At 41.0% G+C, this 24,037-nt stretch overlaps 1 protein-coding gene across 3 annotated transcripts in view; it reads right to left on the reverse strand.

Moving 5' to 3' along the window:
* Positions 1-2,491: 2,491 nt before the first annotated feature.
* The window catches only part of rnf144aa (ring finger protein 144aa), a 31,835-nt gene continuing 10,289 nt past the window's right edge, over positions 2,492-24,037 (reverse strand). For all 3 annotated transcript variants that reach the window (XM_071497872.1, XM_071497871.1, XM_071497873.1), the window contains 7 exons: positions 15,988-16,138; positions 14,702-14,806; positions 13,537-13,597; positions 11,607-11,823; positions 9,144-9,291; positions 8,611-8,700; positions 2,492-6,666 (listed from right to left, as the gene is read on the reverse strand). In XM_071497872.1, coding sequence (XP_071353973.1) covers positions 6,535-6,666; positions 8,611-8,700; positions 9,144-9,291; positions 11,607-11,823; positions 13,537-13,597; positions 14,702-14,806; positions 15,988-16,122 — 888 coding nt within the window. In that variant the 5' untranslated portion in view covers positions 16,123-16,138 and the 3' untranslated portion in view covers positions 2,492-6,534. The remainder of the gene's footprint in view (positions 6,667-8,610; positions 8,701-9,143; positions 9,292-11,606; positions 11,824-13,536; positions 13,598-14,701; positions 14,807-15,987; positions 16,139-24,037) is intronic.

A 24,037-nucleotide genomic window follows, 5' to 3' on the forward strand; every position in this document is an offset into this window, starting at 1 on the left:
AGATCAGAGGCAGAGGACCCTGTCATCTTATGTCAGTAACTGGCTGATGCTCAATGGCCCCTGGTTGCAATTAAGAGTCCTTTGTGCTGTGTGTGCAAGTATGAGCAAATGCACATGCCTATTATTAACCCTTAACCCCCATCGAGAGCTGGCAGGGAGCTCTTAGCTTTTAATGTCAACGTGTGTTTAGTCCACTCTTTCCTCGGCAGGGGCACCCACCTGTTAGTGTCAGATGTCAGGACTAAGGAAAGAGCCCCTCATATAGGAAGCCGTGCTCACTGGGACAGAAAATACATAGTTATATAATGATGTATGGAGGAGTGAATGGGTTTGGAACCACACAGAATGAATCCCTGATCTGTTTGACTCTGAAATTTAGTGGTTACTTGATAATTGTGCAAAGAAAGTGTGGAACCTTTAAAATGTGCAAAAGAAGACTTATAGAAAGGTAGGAATAGATCTTCATCTTAATCATCCTGCACTAGATGTGTCACTTTTCAGTATTTGATGTACTGAAAATCAACGTGTGTATTGTTATTGACAAACAGGTTGTGCTGCTTTTTACAGCACTCTAGTTCCCTCTTCTGGCAAACAGACTTACCGTTTACCATCATGTGGGTCTTACTGTTGCTTATAACATTACTACTGAGCCGTAATGGTAAACATGATAGCCATGCGAATCCACCTTAAGAAGGCTAGTTGGTGCAAAGACAGCTCTCATCACTGAATACTGGTCATGCAACATGAAGGAATCAAGACATTTGTATCCACAAGGTATTTTGATAAATGACAAGATGAGCATAGTAAGAAAATATGTTCAGTAAGATGAAGCAGAGGCATTTATCTAATGACTTCTTGGACAACATGTTGCAATTTAATTTAGGGATACTTACTCCATCCAGTACCAGTACTCAGACTAACCATTAGTCAATACTTACAAAAATGATAACCACTGACTAGAATAATATATTTTAACTCCATGTGTTTTTGGCTTCTCGGAGATAAGGCTAGGAAGTTAAGGAAGTTGTTTCTATGTCAGACTTTTCTTTCATCTTTGCTTCTTTTCTTGTGAAATACTAGATAGTTGTTTCTTTGAGCCTCAAAAATGTACAAAAAGTCCAGAGACACACAACCTGTGATTAGGCTTGTATTAAGGGGTCACAAGAAAACTTTAAACTGGACCAGATCATAACACAGAAGATGTTTGCTCAGTCTCTGCATAGCCACTCCTACTGTTATGTTATAGTAAAAGGGCTGAAAGGTGAAGAGTTTGTTGTTTATTTTGAAGGTGCAAAGCAGCAGAGGAGAGGATGCTGATGGGGAGCGGGAGGACAACTTGGCAGCAGGGTGTTGGAAGGTAAAGCCAGAGCAGACCAGCCTGATCGGCCTGCAGCCAGCACACGTGTGATAGCGGAACCTTGTGTTCTATACAGAGCAGGTGCAAAGGCCTTGTCTCGTCTCTTTTCATCCATCCCTCTACCAGCAATGCAGCTTGGCTCTCCGTCTCCTGTTTCTCTGAGGTTCAGCTCTTTGTCTTCCTGGCGACACACTCCTCCCTGTCTCTGTCCATCTCTCCCACTTCCCTCCCCGCGCCTCCTGGCTCTCTCTTTGCCCCTGTATCATACTTCATTTGCTCCAGATAACACATCAGCTTCAACGCCCATCCACAAACCCTGTCACCATGGTGCCCGCAGATGGTAACTTCCTGTGGTCCTGCCCAGTGATTGGTGGAGAGACTTCCAAACAGAGAACAGCTGGTGAGGGATGATATATCACCGAGCGTTTGCACTTTCATTTTCAGGGTTGTCTTGTTAATGCTCCCAATCCAGCATCTGGCAGGAAATAGACACAAAGGCAGAGAGAGGGAGAGAACAACCTGTTCTTTGGCAGACCTCAACAAAAGGCTGACACGTGTCTGATGAACAGACAGAGCTGCAATGGCACAGACATAACAGACAGCTCTGCCTCGTATATGACGGAAAAATGCTTTACGCAAGTAAAGGAAAGACTAGATAAGCGGATGTGAACATTTTCTACAAAAGGTCATTGTTAAGAGCAGAGAATGATAAAAACAGCATTCAAAAAGTCACTGTATGACTCAAGTTAATCCTCAAATTAGGAGGATGAGAACAATTAAAAAAAGAAAAACAAATTTCATGCTCTTGTGACATCAATTTTTCATTTTGTTGTTTATCTTCTATTAATAATTATTGTTATTCTACTATTATCAAGGGGAAAAAATGTCATTTTGTATCATAAAGACCGGATAACTCAAAACTGCACTTATGAATTTTGTTGTTATTCTTTTGCTTACTAAATTTAGAAATTATAATATCTTGTTTAACTGATATTGAACATTTCTTCTGCTGTAGTTCTCCCTGTTATACACCTTCAGCACCAGACAGAGCTATTTCACAACCTGATGGGCCACAAGACTTCTTCAGGGTATGTCTGAAATATTTCAGCAGTGGTATGAATGAAGACAGAAGAATCACAAAAAACAACAACCTTTAATACCTGGTGTCACAGTGTTAGTGGAACTGTAGATATACTGAGATGCTGAGTCTAAAGTTGTACAGAACTAATCCAAATATGCCATTTTACAATGTTGATTTCTTTGTTATCAACCATGTCAATTAACTTTCAATTACTGATTGAACTAGAGACATTGTTTACCATCTCTAAACACAGAAGCCGTGTGTACAGACAGCATTTCCTCTGACAATGATCCACTAACTGAGGTGACTGGCTGAAATTGATCTGACCAATCAGGCCTGAAGAATTCCACTCTTTAAAAAGATAATGCAAATACAACAACTATGGTGTAACACAGGCATAAAAAAACCAAACCAAAACAAACAAACAAAAAAAAAATCAAAAAGTAACAGACACATGAAACCAATCTGCTGAATGGAGGAAGGCTGATCAACATTGTACATCAAAACATATTTTCTGAAAAAACAAACAAACAAAAAAAAAAACCCCAACCAAATCCCCCCCCCCCCACCCCCCCCAAAAAAAAAAACAACAACAAAAAACAACAACAAAAAACCCCAAAACAACAGACTTCTGGATGAAAGGGTGACAACGCTACCATTCCAATGATCTTTAGAGGCTACAATATACTAATATTTAACATGTAGAAGTCAGAGAAAAATCATGCAGCTTCATCTCTTGACACAACAGGTTATAAAATATAAATTGCTGCTCGTAACCAAACTTGATCTTAGGTTAGCTGCAAAGTAGATCTCGAGCCTTTGTAAAATAAACTTTACCTTACTTCTCATTCAAGGGCCAAATACCAGAAGCCTTTAACTCTGTCAAACTGTCCTGTTCCAACACCTGTGCTGATGTTTAGTGATTTTCTAAACCTTTCTACCCTGACGAACTTCTTCTGGCCCTAGAAAATGAATAATTATGCAACGTGACACTGCAGTGATTGTAATGTTTGCTGTTTGGCCCTTTTATGTTTGTTGCATATTACAGCATCTACCTGTTTAGTGGTGCCAGCAAACAAAATGAAAGAAGAAGAATGTTGTGTAAAAAAAAAAAAAAAAAAAAAAGGAAGTGGCCATGATTTTATTTGACTTGTTTTTAGCTTGTGCCTGCTGAAAATTTTGATGATATCTGTGTGTTTAAACGAATATATTTGAAAATCATTTTTATCCTGGTGATATGAGACCCCTGATAGATTGAATTGTGAAAACCTTTACAAAGTACAGTTGCAAATCTCTCATATGAATTGACTTTTCTGTTGAGTTGACATTGATTTCAGCTCCTCCATTAAACACAGCAGGTCCAATACCACAAACGTCACAGATCATATCAAGAAGTAAAACAATGAAACCCATATACAGTGCAGCGCTTACATAAAAGAAGCATTAAATATTTTCCACCCTGTAAAAACTGTTAATACATTACAAATACATGGTCAAAATGCACAAACAGTAGACAGCTTCATTTCCTTATCCCTTCCAGGACATCTGCTTGGCACGATTGTCATGAAAACAACAAAAGCCTCTGGAATTAAACTATTTTAGGGTTTAGGAACTTAACTTTAAAAGTAGAAAATTGGGCTGGCTTTGATATCAAATGATCATGCTCATACAGTAGGTGAGGTCAGTGAAAGCAACACAGGCTACAGGTAAGGTACTCAAAATGTAAGGCTACTAATAACAAGGACTGTTAACATGGAATATCGGAGATAAATTTATGAGAACAGAAGGGAGTTGCAAATGATTAGCTACTGTTTTAGCTTAGATTAGCTACTGCTGTTAATTACTGACCACCTTGTATGGTAACTGTAGCCACACTGCTCATGAAATGCTACATGAACACTGGTGAATTACACCAGAGGAATGGATAAAGTTAATGGCTTATTGAAAAAACCAGAATGGCTTTTCATGGCAGCAAAACTCAACTTCATAATCTTTTAATAACTACATTATTTCACCTTTTTTTTCACCTTAACTGATATAATATGAAATAACTGTTTTTGTGAAGTTGTCCTAATGTTAAAAAAAAAAAAGATTCCCCAGAGAAACAAAGTGTGAAAAATGTCAAATTCTGTCCAGAATTTTGAGCTAGCAACCTTAAAATGTAGCTAAAAGACAAATGATGAAAGTGAATAGATTTCTGAACAATTCCCTGATTAAATAAAAGCCATGATATGCACATGTATGGTGACATTCTGCAGCTTCCGCCACACAGATTACCCATGATTATGACCAACCGATAGCCTTTTAAGAATGGTAATGTACAAACTTGCATAGATAAAGTGATATAGTATAGAGCAGCTTCATAATTGTGTGCCCAAAAATGGAACATTCTTTTATATTTTCTTTATAGGCTTTTTTAATTTTTTTTTTTACTGACATCCCTGCACGGAATAGCTGCTTGTAGTTGGAGGTCTACCTACCAACAGAACGAAACATCGACACTCGGACCACTAACATATGCAAGTTTGCAATTTGGGCCAAGTCTCCAAGACTGGGAGATCTGATCAGAGTTAAGTTTCAAATGGTTGGATGGATGCTGATCAGCACTCCTACTCAAAGAGGCTTAGGAAGTACAGGCCCTAGGTCACACAAAACATCAGTTGAGGACGGTTGTTTTTTTGTTTTGTGTTTTCCTCCTTTTCTTTGATTTTTTATTTTTATTTATTTATTTATTTTTTTACAGTATGGCTATTAACAGTGTGGCATATGGATGACATCATAGAATCATCTGAATATAAAGGGCTTCACTGACTGTCTCTTAAGCTTTAAAAATGCCTTTAAACATGCTTTCCCTGGGATTATTTGGATTTTGACTTTGAACTCTTTTTAAAGCACAGGGGGGGAAATGCCTGATTTTGGCTATTCTCAATTTAAGGCTATTTATTTCTATTTGGCTAAACCACCACCTGGGGACTGAGAATTACAGGTGTGACATCTCTTTTAGTGAAGTATTAAAATGGTTCCACAACATGTGGATACAAAGTCCTCTGACAGACTTTCAATTAATGCTAAACCTAAAAGGGGAGAACCACTCAGTTTGGGAAATTTATGGATCTAGGATCATGAAAATCTATCACATCCTCTGGAAACACAACCTCTCTCTCTTACAAAGATGACTCCAATGCATAACATCTGGAGGTGTGTCAAAGAGAACGAATTAGGAGAGACAACATTAATTATTAAAAGATCATTTGGGTATAAAACATAGGCTGATAGTCGCTTGACCACAGAAAGTGTATTTTTAGATTTGAGTGGCAATCCCCTTTAATAGGTGTACCTTACATTTCGGAAAACACTCAAAAGTACAACACATAGACACTACTCTGAGCACAGTTCTATTAAAAGCGACAGGTTATAAAACATTGACATCATCAAGAGGACGTGCTGTACATTAAGTTGAGAGTGACAACAGCCTCCCATCTCTACCTCAGTCGTGAACATGACAATGAAATCATGTTCTGTGTGCAAATTGAGTGAACACCAAGCATGTGTGGTGTAACTCTAATGCTACTGACTGAATCTGTAGAGCTACATCAGGTGTGGTGGTGGAAAAAAAAAGCGTTTGTTGCGTACGACAAACTGACAAAACAGCGAAAAAAGATGGCTCCTGCATGATATTGTCCATACAAGAGAAAAGCGTTTCTTAACATTGATTTTTTTTTTCTTTGTAATGACCCGCCAAAATTCCACACCACAGAACCCCACAGTAAGGCCACTTAAAAGTGGCCCAGTCTTCTTTCACATCCCCAAACCACCAACGTCTTACACACACAGACACAGTGGTCCTTAGACAAGTCTGACCTCCTCTGACCTTTGACCCTGCACCTCTCTTCAGGCCAAGGTGTAGGGTCGCTTTTCTACCACGCCTCTCTCATGCAGAGCGATGGATCCCGAAGCGGCCGAGGGCTGGTGCAGGCTCAGCCCAAAAAATGAAGCACTCAAAGCTGCTGGGAGGAAAAGAATGTAAAGGGGGTGAAAAGGAAAAAAAGATGGCCCGTCCACGGAGCGACTCTCCACTCCAACCCTTATGGCGTGTTTAGGTTGGCAAGGGGTCGTCATCACCTTTGCTGCACTTGCACTTGCAGCAGAGGACGATGGGAGTGGCCAGAAGGAGGAAGGGTGAGGCAACAAGCAGGAGCAGGCCAAAGCCAGCAAAGATGCCCACAACCTGCAAGGAAATATAACAGAAAAACAATAAACAGGTTAATTTAAACTGTAAGGGCTTAATGTCTTGGTGCCAGATACCACAGGGCACCCTCAGAGGACCAACAGCATGTTAGACAGGGGCTGGACATAAAGTATCGGCTCATCAGTGTAATTGCACTTCTAGTTAACAATACATTTAAAAAAAAAAAAAAAACTGTTTCAGGTATGGTCTTAAATCCAAGCAATTGCAATACTACATTTTGTCCAGGAGAGGTCGCCCAGTGCATCAAAACTGCAATCCTTTTTCAGCACTGTTGCCTCAAAATGCTTCAGAGAGCTATGTTTTCCCATTAATATGGCACAAAAAGGCATTTTAACAGCATAAAAAAGATTGTCTTCTTTTCTTTTCCCACTGACTATCAGTTTACATCATCACTAATGCTGAATTTGCTGGTATGTCTGACATCAAGAGAGAAAGCAAAGGTGCAAACAAAACATATCCTGCAATGAACCAGATCAGCAACAATTTGAAAAACCTGCAGCACAAACACTCAGGGACTGAAAAAGAAAGAAGTGGTGCTACACAGTGCGATATGACAAAAAAAAAAAAAGAATTTGTTGATACATACTGAGAGTGTTGCAGGCACAGTCCCATGTGTAGTTACACAATCATGTAATTCTCAAATCAACTGACACACATGATGGATATATTCCAGTTGGTTGGTGGAAGAGGTATAAACTGACTGTAAGCACGTATGATTTAATAATTTCAGTTTTCTTTTAATAGTAGGACAAGGTAGTTAATCCACCACATGGGGGCGCCAGACACCAGCAAATTCAAAGCCACAGAAATGGAATACATAACACAGTCACATGCAAAAGTGACTTATAATAGCACAGTGCTTTTCCTCCTGGTTTGAGGACAAAGAAACATATTTTTGGGCATCACTTGCAGGCAAGATTTCTGCTTATTATTAAAAACAACATGACTAACTGTTCTTTTTACAATGACTGTACAGGATGTGCAGTAGTGGAAAGCACAGTGTGCAGAGCACAATTTGCTCTTTTTATTAAAGGAACCTGATGGTGCTTTCATGTTTAGGACACGACCTTCCTTCGAACTGATGTTATGGCTCACGTGGAAAAGTAGAACCCATGCCGTCAGACTCAGGCGAGGGGAGAAGATGTTTTTTGCAGGACAGGTTTGCCCTGGTGCATCTTGTTTTAATGAGGAAATCAGAGGGAGGCTTTTTTGACGTGAAGGAGCAAGGAGGGTGAAATGAGGAGAGAGACAGGGAGCAGTGAGGCTGTAGCTGGCTTCCACCAGCTGAACTGTAATCATATGACTCAGCCTGCCCCACTGGGCAACAGATGCCAGTGTGTATGCTAATGTTGACAAAATAACAAGTATGTTGGACCGAGGGACATGCCAACCCATGAATAGATTATTCGGCTAAGGAGGCATACTGAGAAGAATTTGGGGAACTGAACAACAGCCACAGTCACAGATTTAAAGCAGGTTATCATGTGGAAAATTACATGTCATGGCTAATCCTTCATGTGTAATCCGTCATTTCACATGTGGGAAATTACATGTTGTATCCAATCCTTTATATGTGACTTGGTTACCTAAAGATAAAGATGGACCTTGGTTATGTAAACCATTTTTAAAGTGAAAAGTGTACATAATAGGCTTAGTAGGAAACAGCAGGACACTGACCATCAGACACTTGTCGCTGCGTGCGGATCAAGCTGTCCTTTCCCCATTGTGCTGTCAAGATAATATTAGCCCATCTCTGAATGAGAGAGTTGAGCCAGAGGGAGAGAAAGAGGCACAACCAGACAGCATGTGTATCGCCACATGCTGCAGCGTGGACACGGGTGGAGGGGGTGGAACCTCAGTGAGTGTCAGAGGAGGATGATGATGATGGGGGGAGTGGGAGTGTGAGGAAGATGGGCTTCTCACCTGTGTTCTGTGCCAGATAACAGACGCCCTGGAGTGGCCCAGTTTGTTTCGACAGGGCCCTTTGTCATAGTGGATCAGGAGAAAGTCATCCTGTCAGACAAACGCATACACAGAATACAGATAAAGACTGACCATTAGCAGCCTGAAAGACGCTGACAGCTGTTGTGAGAAAATTGCTTTTTAAATGACCTACGGTCGTCTGTGCTCACACAATTACGATTACATAAGACAGCATGGCTCATAAGTCACCCTTATCCAAGTTCAGCTAAGGCTGTCATTTTCTTCAGCCTTCTAATGAATTAAAACAAACAAAAACATCTTATTGCTTTCCTATCAACACCAAAGTTAAGCTGCAGTTTCCTGATAATGAAAACTACCGTTGTCATAGGGAGACAAATGAACTAGATTATCAAAGCATGCAAACACTATTGCAATATTAAACTGTCGACATTTTTAGAGATGAAAAATAAATAATTTTGCTCTCTATTACAGTGAAGCTCAGGGCATAAAGAAATTAGTTAGGACTGACTCACATCCAGGGACTCCAGACAGTACCAGCAGAAGGCATGTTTGCAGTTCTTGCACATCATCTGTGCACAGCCCTCGTCCCTCTCGATGTAAACTTTACATTTAGGACAGCGCTTGATTGGTGCATCATCCTCTTCATTCTTATAGAAAGAGCTGGGGAGGAGAGGGACACACGAACTTGATGTGTTTTTTATTTCATAGCTGATATCAAATCCAAAATCATTCAACATTCACATTGCAAGAGGTGCTGTAGATGAGATTTCTTTAGTGCGGTAATCAATATTTACAATCTTTGGTGTAACAGGATTGTGTGAGACGGTGGATAGCTTTAGTTCGGGAGTCGATAACTCTTAAATGGCCTTGAACCGGCTCCCAGACTCTTCCCTCCTGTTGGTGTCAGTTTGTCTGTATCAATTTCTTCTGTTTCAGTAAAGTGCTGACTCTTGAGATCTGGAGGCGAGCAGGTAGCTGTCATTCTGGGCATTGTCCTAGGACAGCAAACAAGCCCATTCGTTTCCAGGCCAATTCTCTATGAATTGATAGTGCTGGGCCTCTAAGTGCATTACAGCACATTCTGTATACGTCCATTCATCTGACACCTGGCAGCCATTGTGAAACTAGCAAAAAAGAAGACTCCTCTAAATTTGCTTAGAGGGAGGCAGAGCATGAGATTCTCGTTCTGCATTTAAATAGCACCTTTTTTTTTCTGTAGCATCCTCAGCAAAAGCTCATCAGTCAACAGTGGTTGAGTTAAAATACATCTGTCTAAAAGAAAATTAATTCCTATAAGAAACTGACACTTCATCACAGTCTAGCCTGCTGGACCAGGTGGTAGTGGGAGGGGGCATTCAAATAAGCAGGTCCAGAACCTCCCTAGTCATAATAGGTCTGGGGTGCAAAGAAGAATCAGAATCCAGCTCTATGAGTCCTTCTCATATTGAACAGATGTAGTTCAAACACCAAGGGTCTTTCCAGCTAACAGTACTCCTGCTAATCCTCTCTCCCTTCACTGTGGCCTCTGAACCTGGTCCTGAACCTGTGCTGATAGAGGACAGCTCTGCAGAGCCAGTGACGCTTCCAGAGTAAGAGGATATCACAAAGAAACGGGTCAGCTGCATATGACACTGGGCGGCTCTCCTCTGCCCTCAGACAGATACTGTATTCTCCAAATGGACAATAAGCCCGTCTCAGACTGCTCTACTGCAGTTTAGTTTCAACAGATTGTTTTATGTCTGCCCATTAATTTATGCTTGAGCCCTGGCTGCTGCTGAACTGAGCAGTGGCTGCAAAACAGCCAGCCAGACCAGCTGTCAGTCTATATTTAAGGCTGCACTGAATGAATCCTGCTGTATATTGACGAACGGTCCTGAACTCCAGTGAGGTGAGTCAGGTGAGCATGACATGTGGATTGCTATGTCAGTTCTAAGAAAATGAATAACATTACCAGGCAGTGCATCGGCAAATGAGGCCTGATACTGTTGCAACATCTCAAAATGGAAAAAAAAATACAAAAATAAAATCTCTTTTTGAAGGTTGAAGAGGTGGTAAAAACATGCACACATTACTACATTAACTGGAAACTGTTAGGGTATAACAATCATAACTGATATTCTGAGCAGAAATGTATTGCTTAAGTCATTAAATTTAATTACTTGGTTATTAAAAATTTCAGTAATCTTTTTCAATATAAATAAAAATTAATCAATTTTAAGTGGGCTAATAATCACTTATACAATTACTTTATACCACACAATTACATGTTTGAGCAGTTTCAAGTGTAATTTTAATTACATGTAGCATCCAGTAGCTAATATAAGGTTTGCAACTGAAGATGACTTTTCAGCGATTAATCTGTCAATTTATTACATCTAAACATGTCAGAAAAAAAGCCAAAAATGCCCATTACAATTTCTCAAAACCCAAATGTATTCAGTTTAATATCACAGACAACCAAGGAAAACAGCAAATATGGGGAGGAATATGAAAATTGAGGAGGTAAAACAAGAATTAAAAAAAACAAAAAAAAACTTAAACCCTCAATTGATTATCATATCATTAAAGTTCCCTTATTGTATAAGTGAGATTTTCATGTCTTTTTCATTTTAAAACTAGGCTCTATAGTAATATAAAAGTATCAAAGCGCTCAGTCCACAGAGAATATGGATATCGAAACTTCAAATAAAACACCAGAAAAGTGTAAAATATGGGACCTTTAACTGATCAACTGTCAATCCACTCATTTTTTCAGCTCCAGCTAATGCTTGTCATCGTCTAAAGCCTTTGTGAGTCACCAGAAGAGATGCATGTATGAATATGTTAATCAGTGTATATGGTTCATAGAGTGCAGGACGGCCGATGTAAGAACAAAACATACTACCTGATCTAAAAATAAGAGATAAGAGAGAAATTCGGAGAACAAGAATTTCAGAGAAGGTGAAGTAAATAAGTAAACAGCCAGAGAGCAGTACCTGTTTTCTCCTGGTAGGAAGGAGGTAATGGGCAGGTTGTTCTCCTGGCAGGCCTGCCCGGGGTGCCAGTTGGCCTTGCAGGCTGAGCAGAACTCGAGGGCACAGACGGCACACTGGACCAGCTGGGGCAGCGCTGGAGAATCTGATTCTTTTAGTTGGCACACGGCCTGGCAGGTCGAGGAGGGACACCACGTCCGGCACGGGTCCAGCAGAACCTCTGATGGCACAAAATAAGTACCAGTGTTATGGACAGTTACTTTCATAAAGGGACAGTTCACCCAAATCACACACACACACAATAATAATATTCAATGGGACATTTATTTTGGTAGAAAGTAGTTGTCATGTCAGTGGAAATTGATGTTTTAGAGGTAGATATCTAAAAACTCAGAAACCAGAACTATCTGTGGGGCCACACACCACTAGATATAGATTTTTGTGAGTTGGCTGGAACAATTGAATGTGCCATTGACCATAATCTAGATAAGCTTGCAAATTGGTAAAAGACTTCCAGCACATACATATTTTTATAATTACAAGTTTCAAGGCTCGTATTTGTATCTGATAATCGACTTTGTCAACCCCCCATTGAATTTTTTCGATGGCATTTTAAAGTGGCAAAGAGGCCAGTTTCTCCATTTTTTTGCCAGTTCTGTTTTAGGTTCATAGCGTGATGCACTTGCCCTTGTATCCTCTCCTTCCTTCCCCTTGCCTTTCTGCCAAGCACTCCGAGCACACATTCCACATGCACTCTTGGCTCAGCCTGAGAAATATGGAACGGTTACAGCAACTGTTCTGCCTGAATGGACTGGGACATTGATGAGACGGCTGACTGCCCTTATTCAGGCAGCATCAACAGCTCTTTCTGAGGATTTGTATTCCTTTACAGGACCCCCCACTGCGTTCCTATATATATTTGTCTTTGTATTCAGGCATTTACTTCTATAACTGTGATCTGCATGTTCTGTGTACAGTTTGTGCCTCTGTGTAGGTGGAGAACCTGCACGGTGAGTACCATCAAAGAGTGATAGCACAGCTTGGTTACTGTTGTCTCGCGGTAGCGGTGGAACTCTAATATTACTGATTAGCAAGTCTACATTGACAGCATGGAGTGCAGCAACAGAGACCTGCCATTATCTTTGTGGTACTGATATCCAAGCCTTCATCAGAAGGTTCACATTTATTCTGAAAACAGTGTGAACTGCAGACACTGAATATGTAGCCACACACTGAGGCAAGAGATAAAAGGGATTTAATTTAAATATCTCTCTATGCTAAGTGACCTGCCTCTATCAGACTCAGACAATTTGCAAGTTTAGAGCCAAACCGATCCAATTAAAATCTTTTAAAAAGTCTGTGAGGCTTTCCCCTTCATGTAGGTTATGTTTGATGGGAGTTGGTGTTTGATGAGGATGACAGGGTTGAATACCACAGTACAAATCAGACAGGCCTGAGTACCTGTCACAAGAATACTCCTCGCCTGAAAGATCGTTTGCAGTTCATGGATCGTGTCAAACACAGAATTTGTCAGAAATCAGTTAATTCTGAATCAGCTGACTGCTGCTGAGTGCCAACATGGTGAGCTGTATGGAAGGAAAACAGACAACTTGACAGCACCTGTAAGTGTTGAAGACTGAAACTCAGCAAACAAGCATTGCTCAAATCTTTCCTATTAGTTGTCTGCAGAGACCCCATGGCGTAACTCAATGGCAAAAATGTCCACAGGGGGTGAATGATTGATTCCAGACTCAGCAAGCAACAGTTCAGCTACACGTGCAAGACAGGATTGTCGCCATGCTTTTGTGTGCCACAGTAAAATACAGTATCCCTGGAGGACAGGAGGATCCACGTGTCTCTGCGATTGACAGTCATTGCCCACACACTGAGGAGCAATCGCTGATGTACTGCGGCTGCTTCTGCACTGACTCACCCCTTTCAAACTGAAGCTTCTTGTATCTCTGCATCATTTCTGTGGCCACCATGCACTCAATCTACAGGGAGAAGAGGAGAAGAGAGGTGGGAGGGAAATAAGCAGGTCATTGTGCATATTTATAGACAGAAGCAGCAAGAAGCAATTATACATTCAGTATGTGAGTGTCATCTCCAGAACAATGTCAAATTCTAATTTCTACAAGATAAGAACTTGCCACTTGCTTACCAATAAGGCCCTTTATCCCATTCTGAGATAGAAAAAGAGAATCCAATTGCCAGAATGTATTCAAAGTGCATACTCCCACTCGGGTTAAGGTTAAGTTCACTCATTTACTGGGCAATGAGACGAGTATCTAGGTTTTGTAAAAGAGCAGTCAATTACAAGGCGATGGCACTGCTGTCAGAGAAGACACGGATGAGGCCTGCCTCGCCTGACTGGCAGGACTAGCTGGGGTTCCATTAAGGGCCGGCGACACAGACTGATTAAAAGCATAAGGCTGTGATGTGCTGAACCACGCTGAGCCTACGGGCTTCCAAGACTGAGCGAGTCCATCAACTAAAATGCCTGGAGGATGAAGAGCACTTTGCCCTCAGATTGACCCTACGTGAGGAAGGCACTCATTATATCGGAATAAACATACTGGCAGGTGCAGCGCAGTGATCATCTTGAGTAACGCTAGAGCTTTGAGGGAGCACAGAGGCGTTAGACTAACTGCAGATGCGTTAGTTTGACCAATCCATACTTATTTATATGGGATGGAAAAGCAGCAGCATGATAGGGGATGCATAACATGGAAAAATTGATTTGTAGAGGTAACATGTGACTGGTTTTTTCCCCCTCCTTTCAAGCACATGCATTACCACTATGCAACATCTGCATGCACATAGTATATATAGTACATTAGTGTACATGCAAATCCCAGCTTGTTGTGCAAGTTCGATTCATGTACACTGTCGTGTATATCAGTGTGAAAATAAAAAGTGACCATTGTTTAAAGAAATTGCTGCACTGATCTGGTCTCAGTCCAATCCAGGACTAAGACATACTGGACATCATTAGACAAATTCATGAGACTGATGGCAACAATGGCAACCAGTCACCAACTAAATGACAAACAAATCTTAAGACAATCAGAGTAAAACTCTTATCCTTTGATCAATACCTCATTTTCCTGCAAGTGTCCTCTTTTAGGACAGGCAGAGTCTGGACAGCTAATTGCAGTTTCAAGGCCTTCTTTAATCAGGAGTTCCACATACTGCTTCAGGCACTGAGGGAAAACAGACAGACAAACACGTCATTGACCCAGTGCAATATCCAGTCAATCAGTTACATGAAAAAAGAAAAGCAAAACGAACAGACCACACACCAGACAAGCTGGCAAACAAACACTGACCTAAAAGTCACCTTCAATCAATATCTCTTAAGTTTAAAACTTAAAGCTGCACTAATCAATATTCTTTATTAGCAATGAATCAAATGACTATTGGAAACAGTAATCACCTGATTCACAGTTTCCCCTCAGTGCTAAACAGCATTTTAGCTTCTTTCAGCTCATTGTTTTTGATTTTACAGCCCATAACCTTCAGGTCAGTGTCACTGCTCTCATCCCTGTTTACAACTGAGCAGCAAAAAAAAACAACCAAAATCCTCGACACTACTTGTGTACTTGTCCAGTACCAAACAATAGATAGACACAGTCAGTGACTAGCGGGTGAAGAAAGTGAGCATTTAGTTGGTGGAAACAGAACTAAAGACGAGTGAATTACATTTATCAAGTGGACAGAAACATGACTGTGTAAATAAATAACTGTTTGCCATCTTTATAATAATAATATATCATTATTGTTCTTTCAGCTTGATACACAAAGGAAGAAAAAAAATAATTATAAAAGTAACATTTTGGGTTACAATCTGGTTACTAAAATTTCTATTTAAGAGACAGGCATGCACCAACATATAATGGACTTCTATTCTATGTTTATATATTGGTCCAGTAAAATGTACTTTTCTTAAATGCAAGTAAAACATCTTAAAATGAATATCAAAGACAAAATGGTTCATAATAAAGAAGCTAAAGTGAGCTATTGGTCGCTGTTAGTGTTTGCATTGTGGCTGACCTCTAGAATAAACTCTGCTGAGTGAACTCTGGTAGTTACTGCCACCACCCAGACTGTGTTCTAGGAAGTGGCTTCTATTTTTAGGGGTCATTTTTAGACATTGTTTCCTCAACTCTGGATAGATTTGTTAAGATCTGACAACAAATGGGCATTACTGTTCCTCTTTCCTGGCCTTTTCACACGGGGCCAGTGTTACACAGAAGGGATGTGACATTTGAAATAGATCCTGAAGCCATCGCTAATTTCAATACAGTGAAAATCCTGCACTTAAATCATCATCCTGTTGACAGCTCCAGGAAACTTGTTGCTGTTTGTAGAGTGTCTTGCTCACCAGTGTGCAGAAGACACATTGGCACTGTGTGATGGTGGTCATCTGCTCCAGGGGGAACTCTCCAAGGCACAGTTTACATGAGACCAGTGGGTCCACGGCCAGCTCCCAGGTGGGACGGTACCGTGCCGTGGTCATCTTCACCGCCACAGAGCTGAAACACAAAAGAAACAAAAAAAAACAAGGGAGGGAGGAAGGGGATGGAAAATGAGAGAGAGCAACAGTTAATTAAGCAAAATGCATCCTGAGAAAGAATAACACAAACAATACCTGAATAATAAAGCAACTGTTAAAGTGAAAATATATGTGGCTCAGTTTTGTTTGTCTGTCTACATAATAAGTCCAAGAAGGGCTTTATTTGTTGTGACACAATCAGCATGATGGTATGAGCGCAGACTGAAAATGCATTGTGAGTTGTGTCCAGTGAGTGTGCACATACACAAACAGCCCTGCTGTATGCAGAACGACACCAGCTCTCTGCCTAAATGGCCCTTGTCAGCTGTGTTCATTTTTATTCCAAGCCTCATGCTTTCTGGCAGTGAAAAAAAAAAGGAAATAAAGTTCAAAGGCTCCTAAAACTCCTGTAGCTATCAGCTATCTCAGCTCCCTGTGAAATTTTCACTCCAAATGAAATAACACATTTTTTTTTTCCTCCTCACTGCGCGTCATCACATCTCTTTTCTGCGAGTCAGAAAAGGTTATTTTCGGCCGTCTCGTCTCACTCTCTCCTTCCCTGTGCAGCTGAGAGCAAAGAGCACCCACTCGGCTGTTTACAGGAAGAAGTCCCGCGCACACAACGTCAACACACTGTCAAGCTCTCCCCGTGCTGCTTAGCAACCAGCTAAAGGAGAATTTGGATGTGTGTGTGTGTGTGGGGGGGGGGGGGTGGGGGGGGGGGGGGGCTGGATGGGAGAGAGAAGAGAGGGCATGGCAGAGGAGAAGATTGCAGTTTGCTTTCACTGGTCTCAGTGCTGTCTCCTTCAATGTGCAGCTGCCTGTTCGGAGGCAGAGAAGAAGAGCACAGCGAGTGGGAGGAGACAGGTTGAAGAGTTCACATGATCGCTCCATGGACTCTTGTGCTGTCTGCATGTGCTGCCCAAAAGAGGGGAGTGGAGGGAAAAACAGACAGAGTGTGTTCTGGTCTAGTAGAGATATGACATCACTTCACACTGCCCCTCTCAACAACACTTTTATTCTTTTAAGGAGGCTTTTCCACTGGATGCACTTCAGTGGGGTGCTAGGTAAAGGCAATCCACAGATGACACATGCTAGAGCAATAAAATAAAAATGACACAGACACAAAAATCTGTAGCGGCAAAGATGCAAAACCTGGGAGTCATGTGATGGACAGACATATTACTCCATCTCGTTTCTTTTATTTCATATCTCGTGATTCATTTGTCCCAAAAATCACAGAAATTAGTGAGAACATCTCAGTTCTCTTAATGCTGCTCAGTGGAGAAGGAGAGAGGAAAGAGGAGGAATCCCAAAGGAGACTTCAGTGAGGATACATGAGTGCATCCTATGTAGAAGTCTATTATTGGAAAGATACTCCACTTCATTGGAAATCTATAGGTTATTGTAAACTGCAGCTGCACTGACTGCACTAAAGTTTTGCCACAGACTGAAGACACAGCTGCACAAACTCAGGGATCAAAATAATGATCTTAATAATAATCTTTATTCATGGAGCATTCTTCTAAATGCAAAAACTTCAAAACAAGCACATCATAAAAAACAATTTCCACCAAAGTAACAATCACATAGAACAAATAAACCCAGCACACCGTCGCCAGCAAAAATTCCAGTCAGTAAGAATCAAGTAAAATCAGGACAAGCTCTCTGATAAAAATACGTTTTAAAAAGAGATTTTAAAGAGGTCACTGATTCTGCTGACCTGATTTCTTCAGGCGGCTCGTTCCACAGCTTCAGGGCCCTGACAGTGAATGCTCTGTCACCTCCAGTTTTCAGCTGCCCCTCGGGACCAGATAGAAGACCTCTGCCTGAGGGTATCAGGTAACATCCTGGCTCGCATGTGACTAACGGGTCAGATATATAGTATGGAGCGAGGGTGTGAACAGCCTTAAAAGTCAACAAAAGACTTTGCTCTCATTGTTGACTTGAGTTCTTTCAGCATTAAACACATCCGTATTGTCTGTAAATGTAGTTTCCTGTTTAGTCAAAGTAAATTAATCGTATCGGGCAGAAACACCATAATTAAAATCTTTTACTAAAAAGATTACTGAACTATTTCAGCGCATAATGAGACATCATCAACATAATCAGGGTTGAATAATAATGAATTTGCAAGAGAAAAAAAAACTTCAGTAAGCGTGATTAAATTCAGATGCAAATAAAAACGCCAGGAAACTACTACTACTACTATTAAACAAGGCAAGGCAAGTTTATTTATATAAGACCATTCAGACACAAGGCAATTCAAAGTGCTTTACAGGAAATACATTAAAAATAGAACACCTAGATGACAGATTGAAGTGACAATATGAAAAATATTTCATCAGACTAAAAAACTCGACCATACAGAGCAGCTACAAGCCCACTCAGGTGCTCCAGCCGGGCACCTGTTACCACTAAATGATGTCAATTTAGATGACGCTTGACTGGGAAAAATGTCTCATTTGATAAAATCTGATTGCCTCGCTTCTTCCTCCTTCGCATCTTCTCATCGTGTCTTGAGTAGGAGGAATGAGGAGGAAATGCAAAGTGAGAAAAACTAAGAGGACAAATATGAAAAATGAGACATGCCTCAATGTCTGACTCACTCAAAATCACCTGGCATTCATCCATCTATCCACCTTCCATCACACTGACCAGAAATCACTGAGAGGGCGAGGACGCTCTATTTTGTTGGTGCTGAACTCGTACACAAAAGCTGAAATGGCAGTTTGTTATCTGGATGGAGCCAAAGACTTACAAACATGACCCCAGAGGAGCAGTGTGTGGGAGGGCATAAAAGACATGGAAAAAAAAAAAGGACTTTACCACAGAAATGCAGTAATTAAATCACGACTAAACCACAATCACAAATGCAGCTGCACGGATGAGCCGCATTTAGTTGATGGAAAAACAAGTTCTGCGGGTTATCAACGTGAAAGGCAACATGAAGCAAAGGGTTAAAGTGCAGGGCAGCATCAGTCATAAAAACTTCAAAATGACTTGTAGCAACAGGAACAGGTCTCCAACTTTCAAAGATAATGAACTGAATGACAGCAGTTCCACAAAGACAGAAATTAGTCTGCTTCTTTATCTGTCTCCTTGTCTATGCTACTGAACTGCATTAACCCTGTGGCCAAAAAAAAAAAAAAAAAAAAACTGACAGTAAAAAGTAATTCACACTGTACAGAGAGAGACTTTGTAATACTGTGTGTGCTCTTACATTTAAACAGCTTCTCTCCTCCCAGACTTTATATTGGCTGTGCAAATACTGACAGACCGGGTCGATGGGGACAAATGAAATAGTTTTGTAAGGATGGCCTGAGGATGGGGAAGGGAGGGAGGGAGAGAGGGAGGGAGGGAGAGCAACAACAGGAAAATGAGTTTTCATGAGTAAACGTGGTGCAGTGCGATCCCTCTGCTGCATTATTAACTAGATGGTCCATTATCACTGAGAAACACATGCACACAAACACATGAACAGCGTAGTCGAGGCAATGGGATTGTGCACGTGGGCCTCTCGTGCTTCTATGTGTGTTTATTTCAAATATGAACCTCCCACAGTACTATAGGTCTGAGAAGGTCGGGTCACTGAGCCAAAAATCAATTAAACAGTAGTCAGAAGCAAGTCAGAAGTCAAACATCCATCCTGAGCAGTGGTCACCACGTGTCAGTCATCAGTCTGAGTCTGGGCTCCACTCATGCCTTAACTGGTTACAGCAGCGTTCATCTGACAATGACTCTACATCCAAGAGACAAAGACATATGCAGTAACAATCCATTGTGTAACAAGGGGTAGAAACAGTCATAGAGGAGTGACTGAGGAGAACTCCGTAAAGGGGCTGGACGTGAAGGGGATTTCTTCCTGCGGTACCAGGATGATACCATCCATTACAGCTTAAAATCTTTATTCTGCAGCTAAAGCATATGTAATGCTGCCAAAAAAAGGTTAACTACAGAACAAAAACAGAACAAAAATACAGTGATATTTATACCATGAATACATGACACATGAATACACAAACACACACAGCAGAAACAGTGACAGTAAACCCAGCTTTAGTCCTGTACTGTAGATTAATTCTAACGTTAAAAGCAGAACAGCCCAGAAATCACCTCAGAGAATGACCTCACTCCAGTGATGTCAGTCTTTAACTGGCACTCACAAGGACCATGACACAAGACCAGACACAGACATACATACATCAAGTATATAAGCAATTCTTGTCTCATTATACTGTGGGAATTACTGCACAATGTCACTTCCCAGCATCCTCATTTCCATAAAAGGGCTGAATAAGTTTATGGATGCTGTGCTGTATCGAAGAGATGTCTCAAATGGCACTGAGGAGTGCTAAGAAAATACTTGTCAACACATGCCTATGTTGAGTTATGTGCAGGTTATTGCACAGGATTGTAAGTTGTAAGCCTTGGTAGCATTTATACAAGCCAGCAATAGTCACTTTATTTTCTCTAGAGCTGAAATTTAGTTAGTTTTTTTTTTTTTTTTTTAAGCAAATAGATTTTTTTTGGTGTCACATTTAGCTCTTGGAAATTGTGTCATTTTACACTAGTGGACATTTTATCAATAATTTAAAAAGTAATTGAAAGATGCATTACAATGAAAATAATTATCGACTAGAGCCCTAGATTTTTTTTATTATGTCTGAAACAATTGATATGAAACTCACACTAACTGCATTCACATAAATGCTGCTTCCTAACATATAAAGCACAACATAAAATGCAAATTCTCACTTGAACAGACTACAGCAGAGTTGGCGAGTGAGAGCACATTTTCATATGCTACAACATGAAGCCACGCACTGCATAGCATGCAGCTAAAAATCAATTAAGAAGTTTCAATGCACCAGTGTGCACAGGCTACCTTGCTCCTATGGAAGAGAGAGAACATTGAAAGAATGTGAGATTTTCAATTCGCTTGACAGTTTTTACTGTGTGTAATTATATAATGTCACATCACAGCATTGCATAAGGCTCTATTTATATTCTGTACCACACCTATGGCTGATGTGAAAGGGAGATGCTAACAACTGTTAGCTGCTCGGGGAGTGGGAGCTGCCCACACATTTTCCTCGCACACATGCTCATATTAACATCATTCAACACATGCACAAAGCTGTCCTTCAGCTGATTTACTGGAATGTGCTGTCAGCCTGTTAGGAAAGTTAGAGAGAGCACAATGACGGACGAAAACTGAAGGCTGCACTGTGTTCACAGGGCAGGAATGAGGGCTGGAACCGTGTCTGGGGACAAGCCAACAGATGTTCACTTGTGTCATTATATTCTGCAGCAAAATTAATATAGTGAGAACCCTGATATAACACTAGCTGACGCGAACAAACTTTGTTCTGACTGGCCTTATCAGCAGAACCTAATCTTGTCTCAAGTTTACTCTTGTCAACATTTCTGTCTCGCATACTGCTGCAATAATTTCCTCCTTGTCTCGCTGGAGTTGCTGCTGTAACTGCGACCTGCTGATATATGTATGTTCACAGCACATGCTTTTTCTACATATACTGAATCATCTGAAATCATGGCACATTGAACAGCAGGGGTAATTTGTGGTTAAGTAAAGAAAAAAAGGAAGCTAGATTGGTTCAGGGTCCATAATAAGCACTTAGTGATCCTGCCGTCTGCTCCTCCCTCCCCTGTTGTGTCCTGCCTTTTCTCCCATAAGAGCCCAGCCCTGCTCTTCATGGCCAATTAGTGGGACCTTTTAAGTTTCATCTATTCCATATCCTCTCTGTGTCCACCGCTGCAGAAAAAAAGGGGTAAAAAGAAGTTGAGACTACGAGGCAGTGTGCCAACTGCCTCAGTCTTCCAGGCTCCCTTGGCTCACCTTCACTGCCTGTGATTGCTCCTTGTCACCTTGTTGTGGAAGCTCCCACTGGGCAACGGAACAAACAGGCGGAACACATTACTGAGGACACACACAAACACACTCAAGCAGACATGCATGCAGACGCACGTGGTTACTGAAAAAAAAACATATTGTAGTTGGACAGAAGCATAGTGTCGCACAGACGTCGACATCAGAATAGGGGCTTTTGATTTCAGGGTCAGAATAAAGCATTCTCCCCCTAAATGATCATCTGCCATGTGATCAACAATCAACTGATCCCTAAAAAAAAATTATAAAATACAATATTTTGATTAAAAAGTGATATCATTAGGCTATTTGGACAATCCAATAAAAAATTATTATAATCACAAATAAAATTCAACAATGCCAATGTATACACTTGTCGTATACCAGTGTTTCTGTTGTCTGGTGTCCATTCCCTGTAACAACATGAAAGAACACTACAGCTGCATGGTTGGTAATATGACCAGTGAAGGGTACAAATTACACCAACACTGCACATGAACATCTGCTCAGCACTATGATTATTAAATTCTCCACGTCTTACAGTGAGCACTGCAGTGAACACAGAGCAAAGCCTGCTAATGCTCAGTCTTGCAAACAAATAAAATACAATGGTTTACCTTTCTAACCAGGGACCCAGAGGTGCGTGTGGAAACAGATCTCCTCTCTCAAATACAAAAGATGTTATAGATGTTATGGTGTTACAAAAACAAAAAAGAAAAAAAAGTGTGCGACTGATGGTCAAAGTTGTTATTTAGGGACAAATTCTGCCCATTCCTGGATAGAAATCCAGATCTTCTGCATTAGTTGTGCAGTGGTAACTGTCTCTGTTCAAATAGTTGAAAAAATGCGAAATGAAGATTCAAGGCAATGATTGAGTAAATAATCAAATTAATAACCTGCATATCTTCATATGAATTACTGTACTGGTGCAGCATTAAAGTAAGATCATAATGATCATCTCCTGATAGAAAATGCCACTGGCTATTTTGAGCATGTTTATCAAGGCAGAATGTAGGTCACCAGTCTATATGGGGGCCATAGGTTGATGCAGACCATACAATACTGAAACCACATGGAAGTCATACTGTGCATAGCCATAACCCACGTACTTTTGATCCCAGAGTGTGTCATTCTTTTGATTGACAATCAACTAACCCACATTCATAACCCATGCTGCACACACACAGGGACTTTCAGCTCAGTCCCTGAATGTGAAAAGTGACGTGCCTTGGTGGAGGGACAGCAGTTGGGGACAGTCACCGTCTGTCCTTGACATGGAGGGGGAGCTTTAAGAGGGTAGCCAAGAGTGTTGATAGGCCTAGTTATTCCATGCCCTGAGGAGTTACACAATCACCCAGATGTATTTTGGCATCGTGAGTGGTGTGGAGAAGCTGTGTGTGTATGTGTGTGTGTGTGTGTGTGTGCACGTGCGTGTGTGCGTGTGTTATGGCACCTAGCAAGTCAGAGTCCATTTTGCAGTTTTGGCCAGACAGACAGTGACAGTGGTCATGCTTGGGTATATGGGGCAAAAAACCCCGTAGCCTGATTTCTACTTGGTCTCTTGCCATTTTTCTGCTGCGATGCAGCTAAATATTGTCAGAGTACACAGTCGCTTCATGGACTGTGATTAGTCTGCTCAGGCTGGTTTGTATTTACTTTGTCCAGTGTTTTTGTTGACGTATAAATAGTATGCTAAATTATAAATCAGGCCATATACCCAAGAAGGAAGGTGCATGTACCTCCATAGCATAACCACCAGAGGAGTGTACTGTGACCTTCACGGTATTTGCCGTTTGTATGACAAGGTGCATCACTCCACTATAGAGGCAATAACACGACTATAAATGATGAAAATGACAAAATGGCAAAACTGCAGTCAATCCAGAAGTTGTAATGGCTTAAGTGTTCATTGTGTTTGTCACCTGCCATTTGCAACAGTGTCAACAGCAAGAGGAAACTTGTGAGCTCCGCAAACCCAGCAGCACA

This window comes from Trachinotus anak, unplaced genomic scaffold (assembly GCF_046630095.1).
Source record: "Trachinotus anak isolate AG129_WGS33_773 ecotype Australia unplaced genomic scaffold, CSIRO_AGI_Tana_v1 ptg000015l, whole genome shotgun sequence".
NCBI classification, from domain to species: domain Eukaryota; kingdom Metazoa; phylum Chordata; class Actinopteri; order Carangiformes; family Carangidae; genus Trachinotus; species Trachinotus anak.